The 26,002-nt window shown below is 44.1% G+C and overlaps 3 protein-coding genes across 3 annotated transcripts; 2 read left to right on the top strand and 1 right to left on the bottom strand.

Annotated features, from left to right (window-relative positions):
- Positions 1-9,552: 9,552 nt before the first annotated feature.
- Positions 9,553-10,182, bottom strand: LOC126703939 (uncharacterized). The gene has a single exon (XM_050402992.1). It carries the CDS (start codon positions 10,180-10,182, stop codon positions 9,553-9,555), a length of 630 nt encoding a protein of 209 aa, XP_050258949.1.
- Positions 10,183-15,837: 5,655 nt separating this feature from the next.
- On the top strand, positions 15,838-17,400 carry LOC126703938 (uncharacterized). Its single transcript, XM_050402991.1, has one exon. It carries the CDS (start codon positions 15,838-15,840, stop codon positions 17,398-17,400), a length of 1,563 nt encoding a protein of 520 aa, XP_050258948.1.
- Positions 17,401-20,217: 2,817 nt separating this feature from the next.
- On the top strand, positions 20,218-22,210 carry LOC126703937 (uncharacterized). The gene is made up of 3 exons (XM_050402990.1): positions 20,218-20,966; positions 21,099-21,507; positions 21,878-22,210. The coding sequence occupies exons 1-3, from the start codon at positions 20,218-20,220 to the stop codon at positions 22,208-22,210; spliced, it is 1,491 nt and encodes a 496-aa protein (XP_050258947.1).
- The last annotated feature ends 3,792 nt before the right edge of the window (positions 22,211-26,002 follow it).

Below are 26,002 nucleotides of genomic sequence, written 5' to 3'. Positions count from 1 at the left end.
GCTTTCTACATGCAAACACCATCATAGTCTTCACAATAAATTTTGCTTTATAGGCCAGCTAGCAAGAGCACATTTTATTTAAAAAGCTCTACAAAATCAAAATCCATTGAGCACATTTTATTAAAGGCCAGCTAGATGACCATAATCAAAATCCTACATTTTCCTTGAATTGAACAAATCATTTGCCTCACAGCAGATATGGCAGCAAACTCTGCACCCCCCAAATATCAAGTACAATGCACGCCTCCATTACCAATAAACCCAGAAAAAAGATAGAGTACTTACTTTTGTGAGGTAGTAGGAGCCAACCACTGAGGGAGAAAGACTGAGCAAGGCGGAGACAGAGCGACGGGAGCGAGAGGCAATGACGGCGATGAAGCGAGAGGCAAGAGGGAATGAGAGTGTGAGAGTGTGAGAGTGAGAGAGAGACGAGAGAGAGACTGAGAGTGAGAGGGAATGAGAGTGAGAACTGTGTGTTTTGAAAGTTTTTTTGTGTGCTGAATTGTTTTTGTGTTTTGAACTTGGTAGTGTGCTTGAACTATTTTTTTGAGTGCTGCAATGATGGACACGTGCCCAAAAGGAAACCGAGTACAATGGACTCGGTTTCCTTTAAATCAAAACCAAGTCCAATGAACTCGGTTTCTGGTCTTGCAAATCGAGTTCATTGAACTCGATTTATATGTACAAAAATCGAGTTCATTGAACTCGGTTTCTTGGCCTAGAAACCGAGTCCAATGAACTCGGTTTCTATGCTTACAAAACGAGTCCAATGAACTCGATTTCTGGCCTACGTGGACAGTCTGGCTGCTGGCAAAACAGGAAACTCGAGTACAATATACTCGATTTTATAACCCAAAAATCGAGTCCTTTGAACTCGAATTGTTAAAATCCAAATTAGTTTGAAATGTTTCCTAACTAATGATATTGTTTGGATTTTATAGTTATTTTCTAAAAAAAACCAGAAAAATCCTGAGAACCTTATTCTTCATCCCCCCCATATATACTATTACTCATTTCTACATTCATCTTCTCAGAATCCAATTTACTACAATCTCATATACACGTCAACACGCACAACTCCCTTCATCAATCCAATGAAAGATTCATGGATTGAGAAATCAAACACATTAAAATACTCCATTTTAGTAAAGAAATAAAGAAAAAATGTACCATCAAACTGTTTGAAGAAGGTTGTGCTTTCCATGGTGGACTATGAATAACATGATGATTTCCGATGATATAGGTTAATTAAGTAGGTTTCGGTTGGCTCAACTGGTAAATTTTCTGATAGTTGTATAAGAGATCTGGGATTCAATTCCTGCTTACACTAAAAACTGATTGGTGTCTTGGTCTGATGATAAAGAGCTATCTTCAAGAGCGAACGCCATAGGTTGAAACTCTCTCTCAAATAAAAAAAATGTTAATTAATATTGCCATACATATATCTCTATAATTAATCAAGCATTAAATTAGGTTTTAAAAATGAATTTTGTAATTTCATAAATTGTTTAGAGTATTTTAAGTGTTATATATATATATATATATATATATATATATATAACATTGCTTTCTGGTGTTAATAGTAACTTTTAAACCACAATGAACAAAAAGGGCATATTGAAAACAAATATGAATTTTAAAGAAGAATCTGATAATAAAAATTTTAAAAAAAATGAAGAAAAATGATAATTTACTTAAAAGGGTGTAATTTAGATTTTTTTTTTTTTTAATTAGAGGATAAATATTGAGTCTAAATTTTGTAGGAGAAAGACCCTTGTTTAGTCGACTCAGCACCGGTATTGGTATATTGGGTTTCCAGGAGTGACAACTCATATATTTAATTTTGAAAAATATTGAAACTATTACCAATTTTATTACAAAATACTTATCAAATGATAATGAACATGACTCATATTGTATCAATAATGTAATAAATAAATTTCTATTATTATTTTTAGTTAAGATTTGACACACTTAATTTGTAAGATTTTTATATTAAAATTTATAATAACTGTTGTAAGGACCTGATTTGAACTCCTAGCTCAACGAGTATATGGACTTAAGCCCAAAACAATAAATTTGTAGAGAATAGGTTGGAAAACTAGGCCTTCGTGAACTAGATAACAGAAAAATAGATTTTGATGCTTACAAAGAGAAAGATAAAAGAAGTTTGTCAAGGAATAACACTCTCGGATTGGTCCGAGAACACAAATTCTTGAATATTAGCTCTTAAAACTTTATTACAGATTTGTTTACAGTTTATTCCTTCCCCTTCTTCATGGAGGGTCTTTCACGTTATATAGCCCTGCCTGGACTATCTTGATCCTACACTTGTTGATCATCTGAGCCCTTACTTGAGTACCTGTCACATCAGACACCCTCTTTGGCTTTCTGTGAGTTGCTTTTGCCAAAGCAGCATTGTTCAAAGGTCTTCTCCATATAAATGCGGCCAGAAAAGTAGCTATAATGCATTTAATGTGGTTGTAGCAGCTTTCCCTTAGATATTTTGAGTTTCCTTCTACTTGCACGTTCATGAGACACGTTCCTATTGTTGGAGCTTTTTGGAGGATTACCTTAGTTGCTAGAATGCATGCTTGAGCTGTATTCATCATATCCGAGGAGGAGTTCCTCCTCAAATCACCTTCCATTCATTCCTCACTTATAAGACTTTCACTGGAGGCTTCTGATAACTGCTTGCTTCTCCTCGGACAATCCAACGTTCCCAGACAAAGGCCCAAGGCCCAACATGTCATTCTAGGCCTTATCCCCACAATAGCCCCTCAAAATCTCGGTTTTTCCCTCTTATCCGAGGAGAAAAGGTGGGATTTTGATTCCCAAAAGATGAAGTCAATTGATCCCTTGATTTACACTCGTGGGAGTATAGTTTAATGTGTCTTATGATTGCTACTATCGTTTCGAAGTTCGCGAGGTGCTATTGATTGCTCCAGGCGGCGCCTTGTTCCCCAGATCTGACAGTGAGGCGCATATCCAACGGTGGACCTTTTTCTTCAAAGTTTGAGCAGGATAACTCCCATCCATTCTCTCTCTCTATAAAAGGCGCCTGAAGGACTTCTTTCTCCTCATTTTGCAAAAGCTTTCAAACTTTCAAGAACTCTCAACTTCTCCAGAACTCTCTACAGTGTCGTTCATTTGCCTTCTGTAAGTTTTACTTTTTCCTCAGATTGTTTTCTCCTCGGCCGGCCTCCTCGGCTCTCTTTTCTTTCGAAAGACTTTTTAGTGCCCCTTGCGTTTGCTTAGATGGGTAGGTTCAAGTACCTAGTAGACTCCCCGACCACTATGAAGGGTTTCAGGGCCAAGTACCGTATTCCGCAGGGAGTAGCCCTGCAATATTGTGCCCCAGACCGAATTCTTACTGATAGAGAAGTAGGTGAAGTCGTCATTCCGATGATTGCCTTCTTGGAGGGAGGGATGACGCTACCTATAGGTAGGGTGACTAGGGACTACTTGATTAATCACAGGCTGACTCCCCACTAGTGCGCCCCTAACCTCTTTAGGGTCTTGGGTTGCGTAGACGCTCTCAATGAGAAAATGGGCTTGGGGCTCATGTGGCTTGATGTGGTCCACCTGTACGAGTGCCATAAGCTCGTCGGTGCGAGGTATTACTTAAAGTCCTGGTCCGACATCGTCAGACTAATATCGTGCCTTCCCAAGTCAAACAAGGGTATGAAGGACGATTACCTCCTGGTCTTTGGGGAGTGGCATGACGGTCTTCACTGCCCAACTCGGGCGGGGGATCTAGGTGGAGTGCATTAGGATTAGGTCCCATAGTTTAGTGTCCTTGATATTCCGTCTTCTCGGATGATAGTTTTGTTGACCTAACCATAATTTCCTCCTCGGGTGAATTTTTGCAGACAAAAACCACGTCGCTTCGAGGCTAAGTTTGGTGAATGTACTGGCCCTTAACAAACTGTTGAGATCCGAGGTATTCATAAGCGAGGACGGACAACTACGAGCTGCTCCTTTGATTTTGGACTACGAGCCCTTATCTCATATATTCCAGGATGTATGTCAGGTAATAAAGGCCGGCAATCCTCGATTGAATCGGATAGACGTCTCTAAGCCAGGATTCCTAGCTCGCAGAGATCTTCCACCCGTTCAGCTGCCTATCCAGCGTGTTTCCCAGGAAGTAGCTGCTCCAAGAGAAGGGACAGATTCTGCACATTTGTCCCTCTCTGCCGAGATAAACCAATTTCGTCTTGAGGATGAAGTTAAAGCTCCAGGCCGGTCGATAGTACTCTCGAAGTCTGAAGCTGATATTGACTGACTTTCGACAGCCAATACCTCGGGCCTGGTGGTTACTCAGATTAACTCTGATTCCAAGAAAGAAGAGATGGTTGTAAACCAGAAGAGAAGCCTGCGAGACCTCATGGCCTCCAGGAACAAGGGGGCAACTTCACAAGAAGTACCTAGGTCCCAAGTCCTTGCAACTCTTCCTCCCCCTCCCGCTCCTTTCCCTACCGATCCAGGCTTGCACGTGATGAGGGACTTAAAGAAGAAAAGGCCGCTGCAAGAGATTGAGGAGGGAGAGTTGCCCCCTCAAAAGGGCACAAAGCAGTAAAAGACTGCAAAGGATCCAAAGGATAAGAGGTCCTTATCCGTGGACAGTCGAGAAGAGCAGAACTAGGCCGAGGTGCGCCTACCACAACGTGTGTGGTCGCCTCGACTAGAGGTTGATGGGGCTGGCATTCTGTGGAATGCCTCTATTAGGGAGTATCAGAGAGGTCATTCCACGCATGTGGCTGAGTCCTTGGAGTAGCCACTTCTCTTGCCTAAGGATATGGAGGCCTTGAGGAAGCTAAAGCAGCACGACCTTTTCCTGTCCCTAAAAAGGGACCTTGCTCTGGTAAGTCCAAATTCTCGTCCTTTTTATTTATTTTAGCACTAGTATGCAGATATTGTTCTCGTTTGTTTGCAAGGGATTACATTATTGTTCTTATGCAAATTACCCAGGAGGTTTATGTGGCTGAGGAGTGGGTCAACAGAGCTAGGAACGATACCAGGCATGAGGCTAACCTCCATCTTAATGCCGAGAAGGCTTTGGGGGCCACAAAGGAGGAGAATAAAGATCTGGCCATTAAGCTGACCACCTCGAAGAGGGATCAGAATAGCACCCTGGCCGGCCTAAAGAATGTTGAGACTCAAGCTGAGGATCAACGCAAGTTGCTTTATCAAATAGAGATAAAGCTAGCCACTTCTAAGCAACTTGTGTTGAATCTGAAGGCGGAGTTGCAGAAGGCCAGAGAGGTAACTCAATTGACAAAGGAGGCACTGGAGGCCGAGAAGCAAGCAGCCTATACCCTTGGCGTAGAGGAGACACAAGCCAGACTGATTAAGGAGCTAGCTGAGGCATGTAGGGACTACTGCGATGCCATATGGGCTGAAGCCCTTAACATTGCAGGAGTTCCTACAGACTCAGAGTTGAGGCAGTAGGGAAAGATCTTTTACCACACTGATATCCGCGCGGTCCCGAGCGGCCTTCCACTTCCCTTTACCCTTGCCCTTGAGTCCTTGGAGTAGCCTCTGACTACTCAAGCTACAATCCTTCTTCCCGAGGTTCCACAGGGATCCAGCCTGGCTAGTGACCAATTATAAGGGGCCGAGGGGCCCAAAGATCAGGGCAAGGGTAAGGAGAAAAGGTTCCCCTCCAAAGTCAAAGATGCCGCCAAGGGCAAGGATGCTGCAGCTAAGGCAAAAGAAGCTGAGGACGAGATTAACGAAGCTAGTAATAAGGCCAAGGATGCTCCTTCCTCTCGGCCAGGCCAACAAGAAGATCCTCCTGCTCCCGAGGCGAAGGCTTAGAACTTAGGAACTTTTTGTAGTACTTAGGGATTTTGTGGTGACACTTTATCTGAATGTAATGTACTCATCTTATTTAATAGAAATAAATTTCTTTCTTTCTCTTTATTTATTATTTATTTATTTATTTTTATCTCAGAAATCCCTTGCACTTTTATTTCATATGTTTTGAGGATTATCACCATCATGAATAGCGTTGTGTCATTGCTACCTTATACTTAAAAACAGATAACAATACGTTGGTAATTATTGGGACAATCTAATTGTGTACCAGCCATATACGAGTTGACCACATCTCCTGATACAATAGCGTTCTGTTTAAACACTTATGAAAAATGTAATAATGTATTAATTTCCCCAAAGCATCTAGTCTGAGGACTTCAACACACTTATACAATGAATGGACGTATTTGCAAAGAAAACTTTCATTAATAATAGTACCTTTTTAGGTTGTTTACATTCCAAGGGTGTGGTATTACATGCTCATCTAAGTCTTCTAAAAAATACGCTCATATACCAGCCACTAAGGTGATGCGGCACAGTCCTTCCCAATTGGGCCCTAGGTTTCCCCATGCTAGGTTCTTTGCAGTACCTAGGACCTTTCTCAATACCAAGTCATCCGGCGCTAATGGCCTTAGCTTCACGTTGGCGTCATAACCTTGCTTGAGCTTGTGTTGGTAGTATGCCAATTAAAGCATTGCGTTCTCCCTTCTTTCTTCAATAAAGTCTAAACTCTTTTCTAATAATTCACTATTATTGCCCAAATTAAAAGAGCTATTCCTTAGTGTAGGGAAGCCGTTCTCCAGAGGAATAACCGCCTCGGCGCCGTATGTCATTGAAAAGGGGGTTTCCTTGGTGGATCTACGAGGCGCGGTTTGGTATGTCCAGAGGACATGTGGCAGTTCTACCATCTATTTTCCCTTTGCATCGTCCAACCTCTTCTTGAGTCCATTTACTATGGCCTTGTTAACGGCCTCGGCTTGACCATTCCCTTGGGGATAGGCTGGGGTAGAGTATCTATTTTTGATTCCCAAGTCACAGCAGTATCTTCTAAAAGATTTGCTATCGAATTGAAGGCCGTTGTCCGAGATGATGGTATGAGAGATTCCGAATCGAGTGACAATGTTTTTTGAAACAAACTTCTTGGCGTCCACGTCCCTGATGTTTTCCAAGGGCTCGGCTTCTACCCATTTGGTGAAGTAGTTTGTGCCTACTAATAGGTATCTCTTGTTTCCTGCTGCTTTGGGGAAAGGGCCTACAATGTCTAAGCCCCATTGCACGAACGGCCAAGGGCTGCACAGAGGATTATGGACTCCTCCCGATTGATGCATGTTTGGCGCGAACCTTTGACATTGATCGCATTTCCTTACGTATTCCTGTGCTTCTTTTTGCATTTTTGGCCACTAGTAGCCTTGAGTGATGGCCCTGTGTGCCAAAGATCTACCTCCGATGTGGCTCCAGGAGATCCCCTCATGTAACTACTCCAGCAGGAGTTCTATTGCCTCAGGGTGTATGCACAGCAAGTATGGCCTAAAAAATGAGCATTTATATAACTTCTGGTCCTCGAACAACCAAAATCGAGAAGCCTTCCTACACACCTTCACTGCTTCTGATCTTTCATCAGGCAAGATGTCATCCTTCAATAATGATATTATAGGGTCCATCCAGCTAGGCCCTACCCTAACTTGGTGAACATGGAACATTTCTTTCTCCACCCCTGCGGGTTTGTACAAATCTTCCACAAGGCTGACCCGAGGAAGACCTTGTGCTGAGAAGGTAGCAAGCGTGGCCAGGGAGTCAGCATGGGTGTTTCCATTTCTAGGGACGTGCAACAAGTTGAAAGATTCGAATCCTGACCGTAGGTGTCCCACCTGACTTAAGTACCTCTGCATTCTTTCGTCCCTCACCTCAAATTCTCCTTTTACTTGGCCAATGACAAAGCTTGAATTCAAGAACATCTCTATCGCCTTCTAGCCCATTTTTTGAACCATGGTCATTCTCATTAGTAGGGCCTCATATTCAGCCTCGTTATTTATGGCCGAAAAACCCAGTCTTAGCGATTTCTCAATAGTGATTTTCTCGGGGGATATTAATACTATCCCCACCCTGCGCCATCAACGTACACTTTCCAGGATAGGGGTTCCTGCTAGAAGATCATGCCCACCGATTTTTCATCCATGTGCTGTGCTTCTGTTACTTCTTCTAATGAGGGTTCGGCGAACTCGGCCACCACTTCTATGAGGACCTGGCCCTTAACAGAGGTACGTGGCATGTATTTGATATCGAAAGCCCCTAGGATCGTGCCCCATTTAGCAATCCTCCCCGTGTAATCAACACTTCAAAGTATAGCTTTAAGTGGGAGCTGAGTCAGGACGACAACTGTATGTGCTTGGAAGTAATGGGAAAGCTTTCGAGTGCCAAGCACCACTGCCAAGACGGCCTTTTCCAGTGGTAGATACCGAACCTCGGCCTCATGTTGTGATTTGCTTACATAGTAAACTGGCCATTGTATGCCATTGTCAACTCGTAGCAATACCAGACTTACAGCGTGAGGGGCCACGGCGATGTATGCGAATAGGATCTCATCCACCTCAGGACTAGACATGATAGGTGGCAGCGATAGATATTCTTTAAGTTGTTGGAAAGCCAACGCACACTCTTTGGTCCATTCAAATCCTTTCCACCTTTTCATCAAGAGGAAAAAAGGTCTACACCTATCCGCTAACCGAGAAATAAACCGGTTCAGGACGGCAGCCATTCCGGTAAGCTTCTAGACCTTTTTGGGATTCCGGGGTGGTTGAAAACTGTTAATGGCTTTGATTTGATCAGGGTTGACCTCAATACCCCTGTAAGTCACCATGTATCCCAGGAACTTGCCCAATCCAACACCAAACAAGCACTTGGAAGCGTTTAGGCACAACCTATACTTCCTCAAGATTTCAAAGATGCTTCCGAGGTCTTTAACGTGCTCGGACACCACCTTACTCTTCACCACCATGTCGTCTATGTAAACTTCAATACTTTTGCCCAACTGGAGTTCAAACATTCTTGTCATCATCCTTTGATAGGTTGACCCTGCGTTTTCTAAGCCAAATGGCATCACCTTATAGTGGTAGTTTCCAATGGGAGTGACAAATGTTGTCTTTTCTTGATCGTCCAAGGCAAGTGATATCTAATGATACCCTTGAAAGGCGTCTAAGAAACTCATCCGAGGATGGCCTACCAATCCATCTACCAATTGATCTATTCGAGACATAGGGAGGGATCTTTTGGGAAAGCCTTATTCAAATCTGTGAAGTCCACACATACTCGCCACTTCCCGCTCTTCTTTTTCACCACTACGGTATTGGCCAACCATTCGGGGTAAAAGACCTCCTTGATAGCCCCTGCCTTTTTGAGCTTCATCACCTCTTCCCTGATAACATCTGCATGTTCTTTGGATGGGCACCGAGGCAGTTGCTTCTTGGGAATGATGGATGGGTAAGCGTTCAAATGATGGCAAATAAAATCTGGGTCCACCCTCGGAGCTTCATAAGCGTCCCATGCAAACACATCAATGTTTCTTTTAAGGAATACCAACAGCTCCTCATTCTCTTGAGGGGGTAGTTGAGCCTCGACCTGAAAGAACTTCTCCGGATCACCACCTATGACAAATTTTTCCAAATCCTCGTATTTGGGCTCTTTGGCTAGTTCATGGGATGGCGACTCCAGAGTTTTTAATTGCTATAAGTCCCTCTAGGCAGTTGTTGAGGAGCTAGTTTTGTGTTGGCATGAGATGGCGGCCACAAGGCATTGCCGAGCCACAGGTTGATTTCCCACAATTTCTTCAACACGGCCCCCCGAGGAGTAATTTACTTTCTGGTGCAGGGTGGATGAAATGGCTTCCAGAGCATGGAGCCAAGGTCTGGCCACAATAGTCGTGTAGGGGTAATAGGCATCCACTGCGATGAAGTTTACCTCCACCACTTCCGAACCAATTTGTATGGGTAGTCTAATCTGACCCTTTGGAATAACAGTCTTCCCCTCAAAACTAATCAGAGGGGAACTGTAGGTTGTCGTGTCCTCAGGTTTTAATCTCAGCCCCTTGTACAGGTCGGGGTACATGACCACGACAGTGCTACCCTGGTCCACTAACACTCTCTTTACATCATATCCTTCTATCCTGAGTGTGACCACCATAGCATCATCGTGGGGTTGAATGATTCCAGTCTTGTCCTTGTCTGAGTAGCCCAAAACTGGTCGGATTTCCACTCTAGCTCTTTTAGACTTTGGATTATTGCTCTCGGCGGGAAGCCGAGCTACAGACATTACTCCAGAGGGGCAAGAACCAGTCCTACCGGGAGCAGCGAAGATGACATTGATCATTCCCAAGGGCAGTCTTGAAGAATCATCCCTCCTGAGTTCTAAATTTGTTTAGCCCCCTCAGCTATTGGAGTGATGCAACAGATGTTTCAGCTTCCCTTCTCGGACCAGCTAGTCCAAATGGTCCCACAAATTCCTACAATCCTCTGTAGTGTGCCCTTGGTCCTGATGGTACTGGCAATAAAGGTTCTAGTTTCGTCTCAAGGGGTTCCCAACCATCTTGTTTGACCATTTGAAGAACGGTTCGTTCTTAACCTTCTCCAGAACCTGGTGCACCGGTTCTCGAAACACTGCATTGACCGCCTGAGTGTTGGTAGGTCCTGACTGACCAGCAAAATCTCTTCGTGGCTGGCTATTATTATATCGATCCGAACTGAAATCCCTCCTCTCTTGAGGGATAGCCTTATCCTTTCCTTTACTCATTTGCTGGTCTTCCTCGACCCTCTTATGTTTGTCAATACGGTCCATGAGTTGGCGCAGATTGGTGACAGGTTTTCCCGTTAGGGACTTCCTTAAGCCATGCTCAGTTGGGAGGCCGCTCTTGAAGGTATTGATGATGATGTCTTCAAAGTTACCGTCCATCTAATTGTACATCTCCTAATATCTGTCCGAGTTTGTTTTCAGGGTCTCTCCCTCTCTCATACTCAAGGATAGTAAGGAAGATAGGGGTCGAGGGACTTTGGTGCAGGTGATGAAGCGAGAACCAAATGCCTGGGTGAGCTCCTTAAAGGAGCTTATGGAATCGGCCTTCAAGCTGTCAAACCATCTCATTACTACAGGTCCCAGGCTGGATGGGAAGACCTTGCATATCAGGGCTTCATCTTTGGAATGGACGGCCATCCTCTAATTGAAGTGGCTTACATGCTCTACGAGGTCTGTTTTGCCATTATACATCTTAAATGGGGGTTGAGTGAACCGCCGGGGGAGTTCTGCTCTCTCAATTCTTCGTGTGAAAGGCGACCTGGAGATTTTATCCAACATCTTGCCTATAGCGTTGTTTCCCACACCTTTTTGAAAGGGGCTCTTATGCCTACGTTTGTGATGGTGCTTCTCTTTATAAGAGAAAGACTCGCTAGGTGGGGTCTTTGACCTTTGTCTGTAGCTACCATCCTCTTCACTATCAGGGGAGGCGTCCGGGCTAGAGGAGGCTTGCCTTCGCTGTGCATGGCGCAACTTTCTCTTCAGCTGGTCGACTTCCAGTTGCAGTGCTCTGGTATTCTCTTCTTGAGAGAGATGACCCTTTCCCTGTGACTGGCTTCTTCTGGTCCGGGCACTATGCACACTCCCCTCTCGATCCCTTCTCCACTCGAGGTTGACAAAAGGATTTTGACGTTGGGATCCTATGGATTCTGGCTGTTGTAGATCTAAACCTGCCATGGTTGAATGTTGAGCTCGCTAACACTCAAGTATTCCTCCCCACAAACGGTGCCAATTGTAAGAACCTGATTTGAACTCCTAGCCCAACAGGTATATGGACTTAAGCCCAAAACAGCTCAAAACAATAAATTTGTAGAGAATGGGTTGGAAAACTGGGCCTTCATGAACTAGATAACAGAAAAATAGATTTTGATACTTACAAAGAGAAAGATAAAAGGAGTGTGTCAAGGAATAACGCTCTTGGATTGGTCCGAGAACACATATTCTTGAATATTAGCTCTTAAAACTTTATTACAGATTTGTTTACAGTTTTTTTCTCTCCCCTTCTTCATGGAGGGTCTTTCACGTTATATAGCCCTTTCTGGACTATCTTGATCCTACACTTGTTGATCACCTAAGTCCTTACTTAAGTACCTGTCACATCAGACACCCTCATTTTCTGAGCATTATCAAAAAGTTCATCAAGTGGGCTCACGACAGCCCATCGACCTTTGAACCTCATTTCATAGTGGGCTCACGACAACTAGGCAGAATTTAAGGCGCTGAAAATGGCTCCAGCTCATGCACAACTATTTGACTCAAAAAATGACTCAGGCAGCCCATCAACCTCTGAACCTCATTTCACAGTGGGCTCACGACAACTGGGCAGAATTTAAGGCGCTGAAAATGGCTCCAGCTCCAAGTAGACCGGCGAGAAGAACACGATGGAAACCTCCAGTCCAGGAAATGATGAAAATAAATTTCAGTGGTGCCATTTTTGCTGAGGAAAAGAGCTCTGGTATGGCTATTATTATTCGGAACAGGAAGGGTCTCGTTATTGCATCTATGGCCACTCGGATTCCTCAACAGCTCCGGCCGATAAAGATTGAAGCTCTGGCTGCTAGCAAAGCTCTTGAGTTGGGTATAGCAGACGCGGTACTAGAAGGAGATTCTCAAGTAGTGATGGTGGCTTTAAAATCAAAGACCTCTGTTTTAGCTCTGTTTGGTTTATTGATGCAGGACTCCTTAACTTTATCTACTGGTTTTTCAAAATTGTCCTACTCTCACACTAAGAGAGAGGGCAACACAGTTGCACACAGTTTGGCTAAATTAGCAGTGAATTTGACAAATTGTGTAATATGGATGGAACATGTTCCATTCGATGTATTGTCTTCTTACCATGCTGATTTAGCTGGTATTGCGTAATTTAAAGCACCACAGTGCCGTTTCTCAAAAAAAAAAAAAAATTTCCCGTGATTTGAGAATTATTTACAGATTTTGAAAAATACTAGGATCACATTTTTTCACAGTAATCCACGTCATTTTTACAAGAACTTACTTAGGTAGCAAGTCATAAGTGATGAGTCCACGACAAAACTTGCAACATGAAAAATGTTGTGGTCCTGCGTCACTCACAGATCTTTGGTACTAAACAGAATAGGAAGCTAATTACGGATTTTTTTTTTTTTTCAATCTACAAAAGTAAAGAAAACAATTAAGAGCCAATCTCATCCTAGGCCAAGGGCCCAAGAGTAAAGTAAGCTTTCTGCCTTTGCAGGTCTGTCACAGTACAGTACTCATTGTCTTTTGGTTACACATTGACTCATCTTTTTTAGATCATGAGAAAAAAAATCTAGGACCACTTTTTTGATATAAGAGCACTCAAACTATAATTTATAAAATAAAAATAATAATAATAAAGACACCATACATGAGTTAATCAAGCTCAAAAGTTGTTTAGATTACATAATTCCTTCCTACATGTAAATTTACACTTAAATTATATATTTTGTATTTATTTATTTTTATGTATTTCAAGGATGAAAAAAGAAAGTGAATGACAGATATTGGGTGTGAAGAAAGAGAATAATTAAAAAAAAATTATAAGTGATGAAAAAAAAAAAAAAAGATTTGTGTTAAAACGTAATAAGACAATCAATCACAGTCTACCATGTAAAATATTTGTAAGAAATGATGTAATAAAGAGTGTAGTCTATTGAGGGCCATTTGTGAGAAAGAAAGCTCAATAACAAGGGCAACTAAGAATTGACAAAGTAGACAGCAAAACCATTAGGTTCAAGCGGCAGGAATAATGGATCACAGGCCCAAGAAATAACAAATGAGTCTTGAAGAGGCAAGTGGGCTCAAAAAAGCCTAGAAAGAAAGAAATAGCATCACATGGGCAATGTATGAGGTAGAAAAGCGAGAAAGGGCCGCCGCAGGCCCAAGGTAATGCAAACTAAGAAAGCAAGGGGTTTATGGCAGGCCCATAAACCCCAAGGATGAGAATAAGGTTATTGGGACAGGGAAGCTCGATGAAGTTAGTAAAAAGCACATAGGAGTGTGGAATTAGCAAAAGGGCCGAGGAAGCCCAAAGAAAGCAAACGGGCCAAGGTTGCCCAAAGGAAAGCCCAAAGGGACATAGGAGCCCATAAGTAAAAGCCAAACAGTGGCCATGCCAAGCCACTGAGAGAAGGAATAAACGGCTAGCCCAAAAGAGGCCCAGCAGGATTAAATTATTACAGTAGGAATAACAGTACGACATTGCAAGAAATAAAGGAAACCAAGGAATGGGCCAAAAAAATGTAAGGCCCATCATCAGACAAAGCCCAGCTCTTGAATGGAACGGGAAAACAAAGAACAGCCCACATAAGAGGTCAAAAAACACGGACAGCGAGCCTCCAGACCACAGCAGACGAATGGGCAACAGGCAAGTTTTGGACACATATGGAATGAAGGCACGCGCAAGGCCCAGGCACCACCAGCCAATACCCAGCCAATACAGAGCATGGTGAGGTCGGTGGGTCAAAGGATCAGAGGACATGATTTGGTGGTGGGGAGAGGGGAAAAATCTATTTTTATGGTTTCGGCTCAGGCTCTTTTGGAGAGGTGTTCTGCTGGGATGGTTTACTACCCAAAAGAGGCAAGCTGAGTTGGAACCATTAGGTGCATGCCATGAGGGATAGGGAAAGAGAAATAAGCCAGACCGTGGCAGGAAAGGGTGCTACGGCAGACTAGCAAACAAAATACTCTTCCTTGTCTAGCGATGGGAGGGCGACACACAGACGGAACAGTGATGGTCGGCCAGTACACCCAGACCAAACAAAGGGAATTAAAGGTTAAAATAGTAAAATCGGGTCACGGCAAGCACTATAAAAGGAGGATCTTGCCGTGAACAGAAGGGGGGAGGAACAACGAAACTTAGAGAAGGAAATAGAAAAGTTAAAAGAAAATAGCAAAGAAAACAAAGTGAGAAGAAAGAAAAAGAAACAGTGAGAATTGGAAAGGTGGGCATGCACCGGTATATTAACCCCCTCTCTCCCTCATGAAATCCGGCCCTCTGTAAAAAAAAACTCGAAAACACCTATGCAGAAAACCACTTAGGCCCATTTCCCTCAAGGTTGTTAACCTCTACGGCAGGACTCTTTCCTGAGAGATTGACAGCTTTGAGGAGGGACGTTCTCCCCTTTGTGGCTCTGCTCCCACAGATTGAATTTTCGGTCGATTTCCTCTAGTATTCCGATCAACCCATATTATAAACATTCGATGTTCTCTGTTATTCTTTCTTTCTCTTCTATAAAAAAGAAAACAAATAGTATTGTTATTGTAATTGATGTTAAGGGCTATTTGGTCAATTCCCCATCTAAATGGCTAGATATTTTCTGTTTATTCTATTATTATTATGTCTGTCTGCCACAATTTGTCTAAAACAGTTCTGCTTACCATGAACGTGCTCCTAGCAGAATTGGCCTAGTTTGCGCACAAGCCGAACCACCTTAAGTTGAAGCTAGACCGGTCCCAACTCTCTTATCCAGAAAACTTGGGCTTAGTGTAGCAGGAGGCAGCCCAATACCACTAGTACAACCCACCCCCCTTACAGTTGGTGACTCCGCTGGGGAGTTGGGAAGCAGATAGGGGCAAAAAGAAAAAAGAAAATAGAGCCCCTCACAAACAATGCCACTAAAGTGCAGGACAACACGGAATATGAGTGTCGTACCCTCGCAAGCAGAATCTCGGCCAACAACACCTCACCAACAGCAACTTAACCAAACGGAAGGTGCCAACAGAACGGGGGCTGATCCTCAGCCTCAGACAAGAGTCCCTGTGAACAATGTCAACACTTTCATTGAAGTATTACAATCACTGCAGTACTCGCAGCAACAAATGATGGAAGAGATCCGTCAACTGAAAGCAGACAAAACAAAGGAAAAAGGCAACCAGCAGAACCCAGATCATGCGGCAGACAAAGAGGAGACACTAGCAGGAGGTGTCCCACAGAACGCTGAATAGCGCTTCATTACTATGGCTGAAGTAGCGGCTCTCCTGGAGCAAGAGAGAGCTAGAACACCAAAGGAGAGATTTTACGCACGAAGACCTCCTTACCCTCTAAAGGTACTTAACAAACCATACCCCGAGAGGTATGAGCCAAGGACCTTTGCACAGTACGATGACAGGAAGGGAAGTGCAATAGAGCACGTGAGCAAATTTATTGATACCCTTGGCCCTTACGCAGCAGATGAAGACTTATGTCTGCAGGAATTTTCAAAGTCACTGTGTGACTGGGCATACACCTGGTACATTGGCTTAAAACCAGGATCGATCCCAACTTGGGATGACATGGTGGATGTATTTTGCACTAAGTACTTCCACGGAGAAGAAACGGTAACGCAAGCAACTCTGCAAGCAACCAAGCAAAAGAATGGCGAGGATTTAATGGAATACATCAAACGGTTCAGGGACATAGCACTTGACTGCTACGACCACTATGAAGAAAGGACGTTAGTGGAAATGTGCATGACCAACATGATTCAGGAATTCAGAGCTGTCCTGAAAAATCTAGAAATTTCCCAGTTCGCGCAGCTATTGCAGAAAGCTAGAAAGACAGCTCAGTCTGTAAAACCCAGTTCAGAAAAAAGAAATGCCACGCAAGCTATGGTAGTGTCCACTGGAGAGCGGAGAAGGAAAATAGAGGGAAGGGAGTATGATACGCCCCCACCCTTACCATGTACTCCTAAGAAGCCGGATGTGCTACTTAACAAGTGGATAGTGGATGGGATCTTTAAACCCAACCAGGTTTCCAGAGGGCCCACGGAGGAAGAAAGGAGAGATCGTCGCTTCTGCCGCTTGCACAACTATGTACAACGTCCCACCGCAGAATGCTGGGCGTTTCGCAGGTTGGTGCATCGCAGGATTAAAGAAGGCACATTGGAGCTAACCCAGCAGGAAGTTCAAAGAAACCCGTTCCCAAACCACAAGGGAAAGGGTGTAGCAGCAATAGTAATATGCGCAGACCCGGGAGAAGATGAGAAAGAAAACTTGGCCCTGCCCGCCGCGGTGATTACCACTCTACAGCAAAGTGCCAAGTTCAAAAATCTATTTGACCAGTTGGGACTTACAGCAAAAGAAAGGAAAATAGCCACGGAGGCTTTGGTAAGTATCGCCTCCGAGGCAGGGGTGGAGTGCCTATTGGCAAAAATGCCAGAAGACAGAGCCCTCCTACAAGAATCAACAGAAATCATGTTCAGCAATGAGGATATGGAGGTAGGACACCCGGATCACAAGAGGCCTCTCTATTTAGCAGCATCCATAAATCAAATCCCCATCAAGAGGGCTTTGGTGGATATAGGTGCCTCCGTAAACCTCATTCCGTTGAGCACCTTGCAAGCAGCAGGAATTTCAGAAAGAAAGATCCAAGGATGCCCGATAGAAGTAACGGGGTTCGGTGGAAGAGGTGAGTACACCGCAGGCCACATTCAGTTGTGGTTGAAAGTAGGCCCTATTGCTTCTTTAGCTCATTTCCATGTGGTCAGAACGGAAGTATCCTATCATGTGCTTTTGGGAAGGTCCTGGTTACATAAACACTGATTGGTCCCATCCACCTACCACCAATGTGTGAAAGGAAGATTGAATGGCAGGATGATACGCATAGCTGCAAACCCCTCACCATTCGAGTAGGTAGAAGCCTACTTGGTGGAAACCATGTTTTATGACCAATGGGCTCCATCTGGGGAAACTCGATTTCAAAGCCACGAGGTACCTTCGTGCCTAGGTGGGAAGATGTCCAAGACGACCTAGAACCCAATTTAAAAGAACTACTAGCGCGAAAGAAGAAAAGAAAAGAAACGCCTGTCGTAGAGCCAAACGAAACACCTCAGTGCATCAGGGTCCGAGGCTTTGATGGCAGGATTGTGTATAAGTTTGTTGAGGTCTAAAAAAATCATAGTAAAATAAGCCCAAGAAAGAATAAGCTAAGCCCAAAAAGAATGAGTTAAGCCCAGAAGGAAAAACCAAGCCAAGTCCAAAGGGATTATACGAAAGGTCCAGAGGATCCCGAAGCCCAGAAAAGAAAAGTATCCAAAAAAAAGAGATCACGGCAAAATATAAGAAGCAAGGATCCTCAGGCACCATCAATAGACGCGGATCCTTTCAGGCACAAAGAAGAAGGAAGATCGGGACAGCTCGATAGAAAGAAGACAGAGAAAGAAAAGAAGAAAGAGAAAAACAAAGAAAAAAGCAAAACGCGAGCGACTTCTCACGGCACAGACAGAAGAGTCCTCGGGGAACCAAGACAGGGAAGAAGGATGACAACAAACGATCTTTAAAAAAGGCAGGATGGGATTCCGCCCAAATAGGAAAGAAAAGGAAAAGCTGAAGGCATCAGAAGTGGGGATGCCGAGAAGGGTATACCTCAGCACTCCCAAAGAAGATAGCCAACAAGAAGCTTTCAAAAGAATCAGAACCAAGAAAAGGAAAGAATAAGAAGAAGCGGAAAAGGGACTTACCAAGACAACAGGGACAAGACGTGCTCTGTTCGCAGGAAAGCAAAACAGGGGAACCAATGGCTCCCCGGGACGCCCAGAAAACTCCATTATAAAAGGAGGGGATGGGTTGTGAAGAAGGCAGCGAGAAAAAAAAGGAGAAACATAAGAAAGAAGAGATTCTTTAGGAAAAAACTATCAGAAAATCGGTGCAGAAAGAAAATTACTAAGGGAAAAACGAATACTGCTTCCCGATATCCCGTAAAAGCAATTATGGTACATACTCGGATTCAACGAGAATCAAACTTCGCAAGTTTTGAAGGCTGAAATAGCCATTCAAGGCTGCAATTTTTGAGCTCGATTGGACCTTGTATCACGTCCTAGTGAGCTTTCTGTAATTAAACAGATAATGCCTTAATGAAATTCTGTTTCATAATTCCCAAGATCCCCACAGTACTTTTTTTTTTATCGTCTTGCTAATCCTGCTTTTCTTTCTTTCTGAGCTTACGTTGTTAATTTCTGGCACTCCTCGATATCCTTGTTTGTCATTTTTTGTATGTTGTCAGGAGTATTCTCTGCATTCACTTGATTCTTAAACAGTCATTTAGCTGCGGTGAGTCAAGGCCCAGTCCACCAAATCCTTTCTTTTTTCATTCAGGCTCGGGATCCTTGGGCCTGAGTATCCCGGGAAAAAAAGACACTCTCACAAAGTTATGAAGGTGCATGGGGCCCACGGGTGAGATGCAAGTGGGTCTCACCCAAAAAGGGCAATACAAGAGTTTGGCGTGTTGCGTCACTGAAGAAAGTTTGGGAAAAGAAGAAGAGAAGGATGAGGCAGTTGCGGTAGAAAAGGACATCCAGGTTGTGGCAAAGGAAGAGTTGGAAGAAGTTGATTTAGGGTCTGATTCATGAGAACCAAGGCCTATCTCAATTAGTGCAAGCCTGACAGAAAAGGGAAAGTCAGAACTCATATTGTTGTTGAAAAAATTCAAAGACATTTTTGCTTAGGACTACAGTGAAATGCCAAGATTGGATCCCGGGCTAGTTGCGTATACATTAAATGTAGACCCAGAGGCTAAGCCGGTGGCCCAGCTTGCCAGGATATTTCACACAGAAATAGAAGGGCAGATAGTTAAAGAGGTGCAGAAGTTGCTGGCCGCAGGATTCATCAAGCCTATTCAGCATCCTTGCTGGCTATCCAACATAGTACCAGTGAAGAAGAAGAAGGGCCAGATGCTGTGTAGATTTCATAAATCTCAACAAAGCTTATCCAAAGGATGAATTCCCATTGCCGAACATGGATTTACTAATAGATTCCGCAGTAGGAAGCACCATGTTTTCATTCATGGATGGTTTCAGCGGATACAATCAGATCAGAATGGCACCAAAGGATGCAAAGAAAACTGCTTTCAGAACACCCATGGGCAATTTTTACTACACTATGATGCCCTTTGGGTTAAAAAATGCAAGTGCAACTTACCAACGAGCAATGACGGCCATATTTCACGATATGATGCACCAGGAGCTAGAAGACTATGTGGATGACATAGTGGTTAAGTCAAAGAGGAGAGAAGAGCACTTTTGTGTGTTAAAAAGGGTAATCGAAAGATGCAGAGCTTTTAAGTTAAGAATGAATCCCCTCAAGTGCGCATTCGGAGTGTCCTCTGGGAAATTCCTGGGTTTCCTGGTTCACAGCAGGGGCATAGACGTGGATCCGGCCAAAGCCACGGCCATAGCAACTATGAGACCTCCGGCCACACTAAAAGAGTTGAAGAGGTTCTTAGGAAAAGTCTCATATATTCGAAGATTCATCCCTGGATTAGCATCAATCACCTCTGCCTTCACCAAGTTGCTCAAGAAGGGGCAAAGTTTTGAGTGGGGGGAAGCGCAGCAGACGGCCTTCAAAAGGCTACAGTAGATAATGATGAACCTCCCCACGGTACAGGCCCTTATTCATAAAAGACCACTGCTACTCTATTTGGCCACCAACTCGTATGCCATCGATGCACTAATCGCTCAGGAAGATGGAGGTGGTGTCGAGCAGCCAATATACTACATCAACTGCACCTTAAAAGATGCAGAAACTCGTTATCCAAGGGCAAAGAGAGCGTGTTTGGCCATTGTATACGCTTCGCAGAGGTTGCGTCACTATTTCTTAGCCTATGAAGTATGGCTGATGACTAAGTCTCATGCCATTAAAGCTCTGTTACAACAACCGATCCTCTCCGGCAGGATATCCCAGTGGTTACTACAATTATCACAATACGACTTAAGAATGGAAACACCTAGGGCAGTGAAAAGTCAGGCTATAGCAGATTTATTGACACAGTTTCCAGGAGAGGAAGAATTCCCACTGGATGATGAAGTTCTAGGGGAAGTAGCCATGGCAGAAGAAGTCAGAGAACAGTGGGTAATGAAATTCGATGGGTCTTCTACTACCCATTCCAGAGGGGTAGGAGTAGTTTTGTATCATGAAGAAGACAAGGCAGTGGCGCTGTCATTTAAGCTGGAATTTCCCTGTTCAAACAACACGGCGGAGTACGAGGCCTACTTAACCGGGCTTGCCACGGCTCTCGAAATGGGAGTCAAACATTTGAAAGTATTGGGAAATTCGAACTTGGTTGTCTGCCAGGCCAAGGGAAGCTTTTCCTTAAAGGAGCCTAGCCTAGCCCCGTACAGAGCGATGGCCTAGAGAATGGAAGAAAAATTCTCAAAGTTTGAAATAGAGCATGCTCTGAGAAACGAAAATCGGTTTGCGGACGCATTAGCTACACTGGGTTAGTAAATAATCTTCAAAGGGAGTAGCACTAGGATAGAAGTCAGCAAGAGGGAAGAATCCATCATTGAGGTGTTGAAGGAAAAGTTCCAAGAGGAACAGGGCGAAGGGGATTGGCGAATCCCCATAAAGGAAATCTTGGTAAAGGGAGATGATGCAGCAGAATTAAAGATGTTAAAAGACTATGCCTTGGTAAAAGAAGAGTTGTACTGCAGGATGCCAGGTGGGGTCTTATCCAAATGCGTGGGGCAGGAAGAAGCTCATAGAAAATTGAAAGAAATACATGACAAGACTTGCGGGTCTTGCGGAGAAGTTAATCTTTACCGCAGACTTCAGAGAGCAGGCTTCTATTGGCCAAGTATGGGTAAAGATGCAGATCTAGTCCAAACCCAGTGTGGAACCTGCCAGCTTGCGGCAGACAGGGAGGAAAGTTACGCTGTATTCGTCAGTGAGGATTGGTGAAGCCCTTTCATACAGTACCTAACAGAAGGTATCCTATCACAAAAAGCAGAGTGAAAGATACAAGGTTAAGTGGTTGGCAACACGTTACTTCTTGCATAACATGGTCCTTTTCAAAAAAGGGTATGATGGGAACCCTTTGAGGTGTTTGGGCCCTGAAGAAGTAAAAGAAATGATAAAAGAAGTGCATTCAGGAAAATGTGGTGAGCATCAGGGGAAGAAAAAGCTTTACAGATGCCTGCTGTAGATGGGCTACTATTGGCCAACCATGAAAAAAGATGCGACAGAATTTGTGAAAATGAGTCACAGTTGCCAAGTACAAGCTAACTTGATTCATTCCCATCCACAGGGCTTGCACAGCATGGTCACCCCATGGACCTTCCACACTTGGAGGCTAGATTTGGTAGGGCTAGTCAACCCACCATCACGTGAATACATATGGATATTAGTGGCTATAGAGTATTTTACTAAATGGGCAGAAGCAGTGCCACTCCGTAAGGCCACAGGGGGAGCAGTGGCAAATTTCATCAAAGAAAATATAATTGTGAGGTTTGGGGTGCCCCACAAGATCATCAGTGACAACGGCACACCATTTGTCAATAGTGATGTAAGGAGGATGCTAGAGTTCTACCAAGTTAAGCACCACAGGTTGTCACCTTATTACCCTCAAGGGAATGGGTAGGCAGAGGCAACAAACAAAACTCTCATAAAGATCATCAGCAAAATGAGCCAAGAGTATATGGGAGGATGGGCGATGCACCTGCCAGATGCTCTCTGGGCTTACAGAAAATCACCAAAGTCAGCCACAGGCTTTTCACCATTTTCCTTAGTCTACGGAACTGAAGTAGTGAGCCCGGCAGAAATAATGACACCGTCCCTGAGGGTCATGCAGACGCGAGAAAAGGAAAAATAGGGAGAAGTCTTCGCGGTAGAAAGGTTCGAGGACCTAGAAGGGCTTGATGAAAAAAGAGAAGAAGCCTAGGAACGCAGTCGAAGATACAGGCAAAAGATGACTGAAGCCTACGGCAGGATGACCAAGGAAAGAGTGTTTGCAGAAGGACAACTAGTGTTAAAGGTGGCAGACTATGTCAGGCGAGGCTTGGCAGGACCATCTAAGTTTGCACCAAAGTGGGAGGGACCCCTTGTGATAAGGGAAGCGCATCAAAGTGGGTATTATCGCCTAACTCAAATGGATGGCAGGGACTTGATGGATCCCATCAATGGGAAATGGCTGGAACATTATTTTGCTTAAGAGAAGGAGTTATGTGGTTGTCCCTTTCTTTTGTTAAAAAAAAAAAAAAAACTTTTATATTTCCTTCACTTTTTTTATTCCTCCAAGTGACTATGTTACAGAAGAAAAAGTTGTAACGTGCTTTCATGAGTATGTAATGAAAAAGTACGAAGTATTAGCATCATGTCATAGCAATAATAAAAGAAGTAGCAAAGTGTAGCATCATTACAAACCCAAACTGTGGCAAACACACGCCGAATAACTACTGTAGGAAACATATAAGTGTTCTGTGCGACATAACGAAAATAGGAAAGCAAAGAAAAGGGAAGGGAACTGCGCCATCATTAATGGAGTCCGGAAATGAGACTCTGGTCTCCAAAACAACTGGGCCCACCAACACCGGAAAGAAGGCGCTCACGACGACCCTCCAAATCCACCACCTCTTTCTTCAAAAGCTCGATACTGGCATCTATGGCGTCAACGGCTGGCTGAACTCTCCTCATAAAAAGGGCTCGGGCAACTTCACGAAGAAGATCAAGAACAAACTCCACAGCAAAACCCACGCTGATAAGCTCCTGAATCACAGCCCTCCACTGTAGGATTCTCTCTGTAGAAACAGAATCAATGAAGTTATGCTCAATATCGTTCAACACGTATCCTAACATCTTCAAGAAATGCTCCCTAGCAGAACGGCCAAGACAGAATTCTTGCATAAAGTTGCCACGGCTGCTATATATCATCACCAAGTGAGAAACGCAATCCTTAGGGACTCGGAAGCCATAAAAATCCACGTAAGGAGGACCGGAAGCCTAGAAGTCTGCCGAATCAAGGTCGTTAACCTCTGGCTGGTCAAAGCTGGCAAAAAAGGTCGCAGCATCATCCGGGTCGACGGTGGAACTGCTACCCACCTCAAACTGAGAAGGGGCAATAGGAAGTGGACCTATATATAAAAAATTTATAATAATAATAAATAAATAAATAAAAACGCAAGGCAAAATGAGAAGCCGTGGTCTGGGAAGAGAAGATTTACAAAAAAAAAGATGATATAATAAAAGGAAAAGGAAACTTGCCAGAGCTACCAGGAATGGGGGCTGCGGGTGTAGCAGAAACAAGTACTGAAGGCACAGTAGAAGCAGGAGCAGTAGGTACGGCTGAAAAGGGTGCTGAAGGTGCGGCAGGAATAGGCGCTACGGGTGTGGCAGGAGCAGTCATTCCCACACCTACTGCAATTCCTAGCCCCTCAAAAGTCTCTGCAAGCAAGGAGATAGGCGTGCAAATGAAACGCAAGTACAAAAAAAAAAAAAAAAAAAAAAAAAAAAAAAAGGGGGGGGGGGGGGAAAGAGCAGGGGAGGAAAGATACATACCCATGAAGTCAGGCTTGGGCGAAGCACTCTCCTCTTCATCGGAATCAGAAATCCTCTTCTTCAGGATGGGCGCATCATCGGGGTCCTCAAGAATGTCATCAGACCCCTCTGAGAATAAGTCCGTATCAGGACCACGGGTAGCGGAGCAGGGAATGGAGGAAGGAGTAACAACAAGGGAAGCACTGCCCTTTGCAGCCTGGGAGATAGCTGCAAAAGGGTCATTGGTCGAAATAACAAGCGGCAGAATGGAAGGAGTAGTCTTGGTTTGAACGGCGGTAGGAGAAATGGCTCTCTCTGGAGAAGTGGGTGTCTCGGTGGACAAAGGTGTAGTCTCACCAACCCCTTCGATATGAGTACCCTCTCTGAGTACCGGTTAGGCGGAAGGGGTGGGAGCTTTGGCAAGAGCCTTATGTGCAACAGTAGGGGGAGCGGGTGTTGCGAATACTACGTCGGCCTTATCAAAAAAGCCTTCCATGGGTACGCCTATGGAGGCGGAAATCTCCTCAGCAGTAGGGTGATATATGGATAGAGGTTCGGGCTCCTCCTAAAAAAAAGAGAAAAGGGGAAGAATGTGAATACAAATACCGACGTGAAGACCAAAGGAATTATTAAGCAAAAATAAAAGACACATGGCAGAGGGAGCACTTGCGAAAAGGAAAAAAAAAAAAAAAAAGTGAAGAAAAGAGACTTACCTCAGATTTGGGCTTATCAAGCAAAATAGGGCAGGTAACTAACGAGTCTTCCTTATGCTTAGACTAAAAGGAAGGAGGAAGAGAAAATTAGCAAGGTTAGTCGCAAGAAAGTTAAAAGGTGTTTTTGTCAAAAAAAAAGGGAGAGATAACTTACCCTCCGTTCAGCAACAGATATGGGATGAGGGGTTGTCTTCCTTTTCCTACCGCGAGTTTTGCTAGCCAGAGAAGCACCTGTAGGTGGTAGTGGGGTGGCAGGCTAGGTTTTGCCAGCAGATTTGAGCTTGGCAGGAACTTTCTTACTCGATACAGAGATGTTTATTACTTTGACCTTTTTCTCCCAACCGGGAGGGTAATCGCCAGCATGCCAATACCATCCTTTTTTCTCTGCGTCCCATTCAAAAATGGCTAACCGGTTTTGTTTCCTAGCATACGCCAAAACAGACTTAGAAGGAAGAAGCAAGCGAGGGTTAACCGAGACAACCATACCTAGCCCATCAGGGGGAATAAGAAAGAAGCCACGGCTACCCGCTAGCTCATCCACAAATGTAGTCATCACCGCGTGCCAATAACCGTGCATAGGAGGAGTATAGAGACCCTCCTTTAGTGAACTGGGAACTATAATAGCGTTAAAGCACTGCCTCCAAAACTCAAAGGCAGTATGCTGCAGGAAAGGGCGGACTGAAGTAGGAGATTCCATGAGGAAGGAAATGTCATCGGGGATATCTTGATCCAACCCAAACTGCCTTCTCACCCGATTGGCAAGATAGTGGACAAACCTAATGCCTTCATCGGCTAGGTAAGGCAGCCATCCGGCATTAGTGGCCACCAGATAAGTAATCCCTGTTTCATCGAAACTAACCAAGGGGGTGGTAGTCCCAATGGTGTCAACAAACGAACCCATGGCAGAATCCATACAAGTATAATTTGCACCCAAGTTTCTATAGGCCCTCTAAGAAAAACCAATGCCCTCATCAAAAGATTCAACCACAGAATAGCCAATGGGCTTCAAGCCAGACCAGCGAAAAGCAAGCGGAAAATCAAACTCAAACCTACCGCAAAAGTCAGTAATTACTCTCGGACATGTTTGGTACTTATCTCTAACAAAGCGAGCAGATCTACACTTTGTCAAGTATTAAGCACAACGCTCAAACAACAACTGCTGAAGTATGGTACAGTGAACGAAAGAG

Source organism: Quercus robur, chromosome 10 (assembly GCF_932294415.1).
Source record: "Quercus robur chromosome 10, dhQueRobu3.1, whole genome shotgun sequence".
NCBI classification, from domain to species: domain Eukaryota; kingdom Viridiplantae; phylum Streptophyta; class Magnoliopsida; order Fagales; family Fagaceae; genus Quercus; species Quercus robur.
This window is presented reverse-complemented; position numbering and strand designations above follow the sequence as displayed.

Bases quoted from the DNA above. Each gene is read 5' to 3' on its own strand.
- LOC126703939 (XM_050402992.1), bottom strand. From the start codon at position 10,182: ATGATCAATGTCATCTTCGCTGCTCCCGGTAGGACTGGTTCTTGCCCC.
- LOC126703938 (XM_050402991.1), top strand. From the start codon at position 15,838: ATGGCTGAAGTAGCGGCTCTCCTGGAGCAAGAGAGAGCTAGAACACCA.
- LOC126703937 (XM_050402990.1), top strand. From the start codon at position 20,218: ATGAACCTCCCCACGGTACAGGCCCTTATTCATAAAAGACCACTGCTA. The intron at 20,967-21,098 runs GTACAGAGCGAT...CAAAGGGAGTAG, and splicing joins AAGGAGCCTAGCCTAGCCCC to CACTAGGATAGAAGTCAGCA. The intron at 21,508-21,877 runs GTATTCGTCAGT...TCCCATCCACAG, and splicing joins ACAGGGAGGAAAGTTACGCT to GGCTTGCACAGCATGGTCAC.